The sequence below is a fragment of the Rhincodon typus genome, chromosome 28 (genome assembly GCF_021869965.1).
Source record: "Rhincodon typus isolate 14 chromosome 28, sRhiTyp1.1, whole genome shotgun sequence".
Lineage (NCBI taxonomy): Eukaryota > Metazoa > Chordata > Chondrichthyes > Orectolobiformes > Rhincodontidae > Rhincodon > Rhincodon typus.
In genome coordinates, this window is record NC_063359.1 from 21139942 (window position 1) to 21151012 (window position 11071).

The following is an 11071-nucleotide window of genomic DNA, read 5'->3' on the forward strand; positions in this document are numbered from 1 at the left end:
CTCAGATCCACTTACCCGCGTTCTCACCGTATCCCTTAATTCCTTTATTGTTCAAAAAATATTGATTATGTACCTTTTTAAAATATATCTTTAAATGTCCACACATTTTTGATAGTATTCTGTAAAACTTCCAAACGCAATCCAGTGTTCCTTTGGAAGTTCTCAACTTTGATTCAATCAAATTGGTTCTATTTTTAAAAATTTTGCTAAACTTTATCAGTACTTACTGTTGTCCAGATATTCCACTTTGCATAATGCCAGTAAAGTTGCATACGACCAGTTTTCTCTGTCCATAAATATTTTTAATTGAGAATTGTACCAAAACATCAATTGTATCCTGGTTTTTAGTTCTGTCCCTGGTTCTGTCTTTCATAGCTGAAGGAGATGTGCCGGAGAGAACTCGACAAAGCAGAATCGGAAATAAAGAAAAACAGTTCGATCATCGGGGATTACAAGCAGGTCTGTAAGATGCAAGGATTTTACTGCAATCATTCCTTGTTTGAAGTCTGAAAAGGTTATTTTTATCATGGAAATAGATTTTGCCAATGATTGTTGTTTGTTCAGAGGCTTTGCTTGGAAACCAATGAAGATGCAGAGTACTGTCTGAAAGAAACCCTGCAACATCCATGAAAGAAGAAGGGTCCAGACCCGAAATGTCAGATTTCCTGCTCCTCTGATGCTGCTTGGCCTGCTGTGTTCATTCAGCTCTGCACCTTCTTATCTCAGATTCTCCAGCATTGGCTGTTCCTACTATCTCTCTCTCAACATCCATGAAAATATCTTTTTTTGAAATATATGTCTAAATAGTGAAAACTTGAAATACAAAATATAAAACTAGAATTATACAGCAGTTCCTTCAGCATCAGGGGAGGTTAATATTGTGGGTATATAATCTTCATCAGAACAAGTTTTTGTTTTTCTGTCCAGTTTTCTTTTAACTGGTCTTGCTTTTCTCATCCCTGCTGTTCATCTAGGAAGTTAGAACAATCTGTGTTGTATATTTCCTTCCAACCTGTTTCTGTGATTTAGTTAATGGGAGAATAAATTTTACCGTTTAGTTCTGTGCTATCTTTGGACCACCCTCCACCAGTGAGAGTGTGCCATATTAAATGGGTTTGATAATATAGTAAAGCAAAACTAGACTTCTAATCCACTGATTTTATGTTTACATTCTGTCGTTGGTCTATTTGCTGTCTGGTACATTGTGTCCTAGAATTACACAAATAACTATGAAAGGATAATTGTAAAAACCCATCTATTCCCTACTGACCTTGAGGGAATGAAGCCTGCTTCGATCTACACATGACTGAATGCCCACATTACCAAGATGTCACTCGGTAGTTTCAGAAGTGGCTTATGTAGAGTTCAGGGCTTTCAAGAAGAAAGTCCTGCACCATCACCTCAGTATAGATAAGGATGTGCAACATATGTGGCCTTTCCACTGTCACCCTCATCCTGAGAAACTTTCCTTTAAATTATCACATGGTCTTTCTTAAAACTGCTTAAATAAAGCTGATGAGTTAGTGACTGATAAGTCTTCAAAGCAACTCTCACCACAAGGGATTTTTTTTTAAATGTAGAAGCAGTTATCAGCCCAATGATTTGATAACCTTTGCTTAATTTGTGCGTACTTCTTTAAGCTTGCATAATCGTTTCATGAAAACTGGTGTGTTAGCACATTGGAACGTACTGGTGCAGTTTAGGAGCTAATCTGCGACTGTCGGGCATTCTTGTGATCCAAATGTCTGTGATTTCTCCAAGTGTTTACAGATCCAGGCTGTTAATACTTGCTGGCTTTTGATAAGATTAAATCCCTATTGTAATTTGTGTGCTAAATGGGATATTTTGTTTCTACGGGAATGCAAAATTGTTTCTATTTAAGCAGCATTTTCAGTTTTTACTTTTCATAGATCATTTCAAATATTGGCACAGTTTAAAACTAAGGGATATGAGGAGATGCATAAACTATAGAATACATTTATATAACTTGACCCTTTTGGATGATATGGTTTTTAACTAATGTTTACAATCAAAAAGTCCTCTATTAAGCATTGCTTCCAACCTCCAAATCTTTAATGATATTATTTTTATGTTTGGTTGTGTTTCTCTGTGAACATTTATCATTGTAAACTGCTCATTTAAAATTTTGATTCCTTTTTAGCTTGGCTAACTGTTTATATGTAGTTATGTGTTTGCAAGTCCTAACCACTACATGGCTCACACGAATGTATTCTCTGTTTCGCACTCTCTTGCACGCTCTCTCTGTCTCTCTCTCTCAGTTCTGTCAGTCTCAACATTGAATGTTTGAATTTATCGAATACTTATCTGTAAATTGAATGAAGTTTTGAGAATGTATTTTCATTAACTAGTATCTGCTGTAGTTTGTTAGACTATTGATTTTAATCTTGCATGCAGTATATTGTAGACATTGACCAATTTATAGTATGTTTGTTTTCCTGAGTCTTTAATATCCTTTTTCAGATCTGCTCCCAACTGAGTGAGAGGTTGGAAAGGCAGCAGTCGGGAAATAAAACTGAGTTGGAACAAATTCGGGTGAGTCTCTACCCAGTATAGCCAAGGTGCAAATTAAGTTCTGATGAACAAATGGTCAGATATCCATGATTAATTTTGTTTAACGATATGAAAACAAGAAGAACCAACTTACGATTTTCTTTTAGATTTAAAAGAAGTGGTTTGTAGTACTGCCTGTTAGTCATAAATAATATGAAATGGTGATGTATAGATTTGAAACCATAATTCCTTGGCAAACTAATTTAAACTGTGCCATTAGCAAGGGAACTTGGAAATGAAGAGAAGAAAAATGTAATTTAGGCCCAAGGTTTGAAATAAAAATGAATAAATATAGTGTTGTCAGTAAAGCCAATTTAAATTAGTGTAGATGCATGTAAAATGCTAGCAAATTATGGAAACTCTCTGATCATGTTAATATTTAAACTCTAAAAGTGTAACAGATTTAGTTACCAATGCTCAGTTGTGCATCTATTATCTATAGAATTAGTGATATCAAAAGAATAAGTGTTGTGAAACAAGTCTTAGATACAAGTTCATGTGCAAAAATGAAAGAGATTAAATGTCAAAACATTTTCTTAGTTCCATTTTATGTGATTCTTGTTATGCTTGCTAAGTGTAGCTGTACTTTATTGGTCTCTCTTGTGGAAGACTATCTGGAACTATCTTTCCAGAATGCAGTTGGAAAACTGTATCTTTTCATATTTCTTATGTCAATCTTACTCAATGGTGCACTGCTTTTGCAATCAAATTACCACTTAAACTTCATGAAGTAATTAGATAAAGTTAAGAACTATCTGTTCAGTTTTCCTATGTTAATTATTCTGCAATAGAAAACCGCTTTTCAAAAACTATAAATGGTCTTGAAAGTTTATAGACAAATTAAATTTTACCCTAAAATGTACTTTATTGTTTGAGCAGTGATATTAAGGAATTTATGTTTCTGTGCTTAAATTAAGAAGTATTAAAGCCTAAGTTTTGAGTAAAATAAGCATTATTTAAAAACTGTGTAATACTCCTTTTAGTCTCCATTATGTAAGATTGTTCCTTTGATTTTATTTTGTGTGATGCATCAACAATATTATAGGCTGGGACATTGACTTCTGTTGTTTTTAAGGACCAAAAAACTTTATTTTCTATAATTTCTGAAAACTATAAATTCATTCAAATATCAAACCAAAGAGGAAAATGAGTTATAATGAAAAGGTTTGCAAAGTCATGAATGAATGACAACACAGCTTTGTAAATGAGCCATCTCAACAGGAGTTTACATGTTATTTTGTCGCGGAAAGTGTGGGCACAAATCCTCAGCAGTGACTCCCAATGATGAGTCTGCCCAGAGAACAGTTAAATCGTACAAAAGCCAAAAAGCATTTTGATTTCTTTCAGACCCAGAATTAGAGTGAGAATGATGAGATATTACTGGAAATCTGTTTGTCTGAGTATTTATTTGGTGTAGATGAGACAGAGTGGATGATGAGATATTACTGGAAATCTGTTTGTCTGAGTATTTATTTGGTGTAGATGAGACAGAGTTCAGGAGTGTGGAGCTGGAGGAACACAGCAGGCCAGGCAGCATCAGAGGAACAGGAAAGTTGATGTTTCAGGGCAGGACCCTTTAGAAGGGTCTGACTCCAGCTTCAGCATTTCTTACTATCTCTGAGAGAGTTCAGGAGTGACTGTCTTCATAATCCAATAGCTGCTGATAATCAAATTCAAAATTCACTTAAGTGTAATGCCCAGTTAGTTGAGATTCTAATGAGTGATTGGAACCCTTGGAATCATATTCTCAGGTGAAACTAATGCCTTTGTCTGAATGTTGATGGAAGTTTTTTAAAAAAAAAACAAAAGATTGCCTTCTTCAAAAGAAAGTTGACTTTCAGCCCTACAGCCTGAAGCTACAAGTGTTGCATTTTGGGATTAGTGATTCTTTCAATCAGTGTTTGAATGAACATAAAAAACACCAGCTGTAGCGTGAGTGTGCTGTTTACTGTAATTGGCTAGGGTTTTCCTTTGTCTCTTTTGTCAAACTGTTGCTCAAAAATAGTGGATCTCATAAAGGGAAACCATTGCATGAAACAAACTTTCAGTAGAATTGTATTTCACTAAATTAAGAATACAAAGATCACTTTATAGAATATGATAAATGATTTTTACGTCTGACAATATTAAATGGTGTGAGAGATTCTTGGCATTTGTGAGTTGTATTCAACTAAGAAAATTTCTACTGTATAGACTTTATATTCTCCTATACAACTTCATTAATTTTAATGGGTAATGCAGTGTTAGCAGCTGTGCAATACTAGATGGTTAAAACTGCAATGAAGATGTATGTTATCATTACTGTTTGGAAACTTGGATTCTGAAGTAGGAGGATCATGTATTGTGTAAATTTGATTTGTGTTTCTTTGTGTGTGTTAAGAAGGGGCAGTATGGATTTAGTTTCATTTTAGATTCTGAGAATGATGCTAGGATTTGTGAGACATGAAGATTTAAGTAGAGCATTTGAGTAGAGCTTAAAGTGAACAGTTTGGTGCATTGAATGTAGGATAGGTTTTTAAACAACTGTTGCTGAACAACAGGAGTCTAGTAACATACAAAAGAGAGAACTAACCAGAAGATTAGACAGTATGTGTAGCTTCCATCAGAGCAAAAAGGTGCTGTTTGTTTAGCAGTCTCTTTAAAATAAAAAGTCAGAGCTGAGGGAGAATTCTGAAAAATCTAGTGGTGCGTGAGGGTTTGGAAAACCTGTGTTTGCTTTGAAAGTGGTTAGAAGTCAATAAGAAAGCAGTTCCAGAAACCTGTTCATCGCGCCAACTGAACAGGAAACTTGAAATGGTGATCCCTCAGAGGTTTGAGTATCTGCAAGGTGTTGTTGAGAGTTTGTAGTTGAATCCTTAATTCTAGTATTTGTAATAAGACATTTGAAATATTTCTTGTATAGTGTAATACAGTTAGTGTTCTTCAGTTAAATTTTATTGCCAGCCTCTTGTGAATATTTTCAGTGATGGACCACCATAGTAAACAAATAGCAAAAAAAAGTCAATCACACCAATTTCACTCTGTCCAATATTGCCATTAGCTGGGATTATAACATAACGTACTAGCTAGAGCATTTATTTAAAATCACAGCAAGGTGGAAAGTAGAATTATTAGAGTATGATAAAAATAATTCTGTCTCAAAGCCTCAATAATTGTGTTTTATCTTATTTGAAATGATTTTATTACAGCGATAGTAATTGTGTTTTTTTTGATTTAGCAAAAGGTTGAAGGCTGTGATCGCTGCAGAGAGCTGTTCAACAAAGAGGGTACACTTAAAATTCTCAGTACTTCTAAGGATACCTCAGATGAATATCAAGATAAAGAGAAAGCATTATTAAAGAACCAACTGAGGGAAATGGAGCTGGAGCTGGCCCAGACCAAACTGCAGTTGGTGGAGGCAGAGTGCAAAATCCAGGTGCGTACAATTACAGCCTGCGAGAGTGGCGACAAAATGTAAGCGGGCGGCTGCAACTTCACTTAATAATGAGATTAATAATCTACACCTTGGTGTAAGGAGGACAGTTTCAACATTTGCAGACTATACAAAACTTTGAAGAAAGTTTGATGGAATGGGTGGACAAATGGCAGATGAAATTTAATGCAGGGAAGTATGAAGTGATTAATGTTGGTAAGAAGAATGCAGAAACTATGAAATAAAGGATACAATTCTAAAATAGATGCATTGGGAACTAGATGTATATATATGTAAATCATTGAAGGTGGCAGGACAGGTGGAGAGCGTGGTTAATTGAACCAAGAATATGCTGGGTTTTATAAATAGGGCAAAGAGTTCAGAGGCTGACAAGTAGCTCAGAAGGGAGAAAAGCTGAGATGGAACTAGAGGTTAAAAAGCGAATAAGTGAGTCTGACAGAGGAAACATGGGCTCAATAAGAAAACGTGAGTTCAGCAAAGCTAAACGGAAAGTATTTTTAATGCAAGGAGCCTGAGGAAAAAGATAAACGAGCTAAGGGCACAGATAGACACAAGGAAGTATGATACCATAGCTATGACCAAGATTTGGTTTAAAGATGAGCAGGATTGACAGCCAACATGCCAGGAGACAAGATATTCAGATGAGATGGGGGATAGAAGTGAGTGGGTCACAATATTGAAGAAGAAATCGGTGAAAACAGTGAGAAAGGATGTTTTCCTTGGAAAGATTGTCAAATAAGTTTTGGCAAAGATGTGTAGCTCAGGTTGTGGGTGAGATGTTGACTTGCTCGCCGAGCTGGCTTGTTCTCGTTTTGTCACCGTGCTAGATAACATCATCAGTGCAGCCTCCAATGAAGCGATGTTATTCTACTCCACTTGGGATTTATACTGTCTGGTCCGTTATGGTGAGTAGCGTCATTTCCTGTTTTGATCTGTATGGGTTTGTATATGGGGTTCAATTCTTTGTGTTTTATTGATTGCATTATGCGTGGAGAACCATGCCTCTAGGAATTCTCGTGCGTGTCTATGTTTGCTCCTAAGACCACTAGGAATCATGGTGGCACACAAGCCCACAGCCACTCGATGACAAATACTCAAGGATTAAAGACCCCATTCCCACAACATGCAGAACGAACGTGGTTTACAAAATACCATTCACCGACTACCACAAACATTACATCAGACAGACAGGAAGGAAACTAGCCATCAGAATACATGAACATCAACCAGCAGCAAAACGGCACGACGAACTCTCCTTAATATCGGTACATTCAGCCAATGAAGGCCATCGGTTTAACTGGGACAAGGTAACCATAATAATCTGAGCCAAACATAGGCACGCACAGGAATTCCTAGAGGCATGGTTCTCCACCCGTAATGCAATCAACAAACATAGAATTGGACCCCATATACAACCCATACAGATTGAAACCAGAAATGATAGTACTAACCATAATGGACCAGACAGTATAAGTTCTAAGCAGAGTAAAATAAAATCACTTCATCGGAAGCTCCACTGATGATGTCACCTAGCATGGTGACAAAATGTCTGAACGAAAATGAGCCAGCTCGGCGAGCAAGTCAACAACCTCATCCTCAAATAAGGCTTTATGAACAAAAGGCAATAATACGAAACGAGCAAAAATGCTGTTGGGTGTGTCCTATAGGCTACAAACAGTCAGCGAGAGGTAGCAGATCGTATATGTAAGTACATTTCAGAGAAGTGTATGAATAATGCAGTAATGAAGGGTTTTAACAACTCAAGTATTCATGGGACATTGTGTACTAGATGGGAGGGGGCAAAATTCTAAAATTGCTTTCAAGAGAACTTTACAGTATTTGTAAGCCCAACAAGGAAAGGGGCAGTTAAGATAAGGCAATTTGACCCAATGACCTTGGAGCAGCTACTTCCTGATTTTTTTTTTTATTCACTCATGAAATGTGGGATTGCTGGCAGGCCAACATTTATTGCCTGTCCCTTGAGAACGTGGTGGTGAGCTGCCTCCTTGAACTAATGCAGTGCATATGCTGTAGGTTGATCCACAATGACCTTGGGGAGGGAATTCCAGGATTTTGACCCAGTGACAGTGAAGAAACAGTGATTATATTTCTAAGTGAGGATAGTGAGGGGCTTGGAGGGGAGCTAGCAGGTGGTGGTGTCCTGGGTATCTGCTCCCCTTGTCCTTCTAGATGGAAGTAGTTGTTGGTTTTGAAGGTGCTGTCTCAGATTCTTTAGTGAATTTCTGCAGTCCATTTTGTAGATAGCAGCAATGTGCACTATTGACCATTGGTGATGGGGGGGAGTGAGTCTTGCAGGGGAAACATGGGCTTGATACTACTTGTCTGCCCTGCTGTCCTCGACCTTTAATGCTCACTCCCTTCACCAATGCACAATGGCAGTGGCGTATACCATCTACATAATGCAATGCAGCATCAATGCTTCGATAGCATCTTCAAACCCATGACCACCACCACCTAGAATGACCAGCGCAGTTACACCGTCACCTGCAAGGTACCCTGCACGTCTCTCACCATTCTGACTTGGAACCATATCGCTGTTCCTTCACTGTTGCTGGGTTAAAAACGTGGAATTCTGAAACACAGTAGGTGTACCTAGACCATATGGGACTGTAGCATTTCAGGAAAGCTGTACTTGGAGATAGGCAATAGATGCTGGCCTAACCAGTTATATCTGCATTCGACGAAAGAATAAATTTTTTAAAAGCATTATATAAATACAGGTTATTACTTATTGAAGTTTCCAATGGACCCTAAATGTAAAATTCTCTAAACTACTTCTGTAACAAAATGCAAAATTAACCTACAAGGACAATTAGTTTCTTTGGATTCTTTTTCAGGATCTGGAGCATCATTTGGGTCTAGCATTAAATGAAGTTCAAGCAGCAAAGAAAACCTGGTTCAACCGAACAATAAGCTCCATTAAAACAGCAACTGGTGTACAGGGAAAAGAGACTTCATAAGAAAGTCATCTGGGTCAATGAGGAAAAAAATAAATACCAATCCTGGTCAAAATGTGCTCACTTCTGATATATACTAGGGGACCAGAATGTGTGTTCTTGCATATACAATCTGTGGATTAACATGGTTAACAGCTCCCAAAAAAAAGAAAATCCATAAGCAACAGCTTTTACCTTTAGAGTGGTCTTTATACTGCTGATGTTTAACACTCGCCAGACCTGTGCTACAGTAGTTTTGGCTCTATTCTGTTCTCTTGAGACAAGTGGACACTCCATTCTACTGTCTCGTTTGAGACTTGCACAACTAAAGGTCAAATTTAGATACCAGGAAAACAAGCTCTTTCCACTTGAAATAAAAGAAAACTAACCATTAACTTGAAATAATTTTTGATTTTGCATCTTCTGTATACTCTTTTTGATATCAATTTGTCTGTTTTGGAATCAAAAAGTTGGTAAATAAGCAAAGGAACACAGCTCCACGGACAAGCTGAATTCAATGTAGTTTTTAACATAAGCTGGGTTTCTAGTGGGGAGTCTGTAGAATGGAGGCCTTTGCACCTTATATTATCTATTTATAATGGTTTATGTTCTGCTGTTAGGCACATCCTTTGAGAGTGTCTGAGGGGCACTGATTTGTACATAAACGTGAAAGTTTGTTTATTTTTTAATTCTGCTTTATTTTTGGTTTCCTAATGCTGCCTGGTGTAATATTTTAGCACAAGAGCTGATGTGTCTATGCTAGTGCTTTGTCTGAATGTCATACCACTGTTCTATTTGTTTGATGCCAAATGTGTTGTAACTTCCTCAACATTACGTGTAGACATTGTGTTAGAATACAGAAATTAGGGTGAACTGTGTATACTTAATGCATTGAAATATATGCTGGTATAAACTACTGAGTTTGATTTCTCTTTTTGTCCTTTCGTTAATACTAAGCTCTAATGTTGCAATGTTCACCAGATGTAAATGGAATACTAATATGTTGCCTAGCTCCAATTCCTAGCTTGTTAATTCTCAAAAAGGTTGCTATGCAACAGATTTGGTCCAACGGGCAAGTCTGTTTGGCGTGAGTTATCGAGTTCTTTTCTTAAGACCATGTGGTTCTTTCTGGAATAGTAGTTTTTCAGACAAAGACCCTGTTTAGGGACTGGAGTGAGATGTTTCTTAGAACATTTTAGAATTAGAAGTGAAATGATTCTCCTATAGAATAGAGTATGAGAGATAATGTCATCCCAATAATTGTTAAAGCAGCTTACTAATATTACTGGGTTCTACCTTGGCCAGAGGATTATCAAAGATTCGGGGATATTCATCGTGCGACTAATCATGACACAAACCTGTGTTCTACCCCTCTATTTGGTTACTACGCCAACAGACTGCAACGCTGGCCTGCTAAATTGTGGCTTTTATGTGAGTGACCCATGTATCACAGTGTACTCAACTCTCATTAAATTGCGCAGTTTTTAAATAATGCTTCAGTTTATAAGAGTCTTTATCATGCCATGAAGAAGTTACTTTGTTTAGCTTTATTTTTGTTCCATGCAGAGTTATGTAAAGGTCAACATCCTTAGAGCACATTAAAGTGTCTCTATAATGTCTCCACAAACTACAGCATCAGGTTTCTAATCTTTAAAAACATGTGACTGTTATCTTTGGGTAATGTTCATTCCAAAAGAAGGGCTGTAATTGATCAAAACCTCCCAGTTTTCTGCCCTGCTGAATGGAAGCCAGTATTTGTCACCAGGAGAGGATGGGTGTGAAGAACCTTGAACAAGGATATTCTAGATGGCGCTTACATCGGTTCCATCTTATTCTTGGGAACTTGTACCTGTATTGCCTGAAAATTATTGCATATGTTGGAATGTAAGACCAGCCATTTCCTAAGTGGAAATCAATGTAAACAATTTGAGGATGAGAAAAACGTTAAACATTGATTATTTTCATTCTTTATCACTTTCATTTATGGGAGTTAAGGTTTGAAAATAAAAGTAGTGTGGGTCTCCCAACAAGAAATATAAAAATGATTGAATATTATTGCAGCTGAAATTTTGGGTGTGAATTGATACTAATTCAGAATTGGGGTAAGTGC

The 11071-nt window shown here is 37.0% G+C and overlaps 1 protein-coding gene across 1 annotated transcript in view; it reads left to right on the forward strand.

Annotated features, from left to right (window-relative positions):
- Positions 1-10455, forward strand: part of LOC109928802 (rab GTPase-activating protein 1) — a 41238-nt gene extending 30783 nt beyond the window's left edge. The window contains exons 11-14 of the mRNA XM_048613369.1: positions 376-459; positions 2482-2553; positions 5789-5986; positions 8863-10455. Of these exons, the coding sequence (XP_048469326.1) occupies positions 376-459; positions 2482-2553; positions 5789-5986; positions 8863-8985 (477 nt within the window). The 3' untranslated portion in view covers positions 8986-10455. The remainder of the gene's footprint in view (positions 1-375; positions 460-2481; positions 2554-5788; positions 5987-8862) is intronic.
- The last annotated feature ends 616 nt before the right edge of the window (positions 10456-11071 follow it).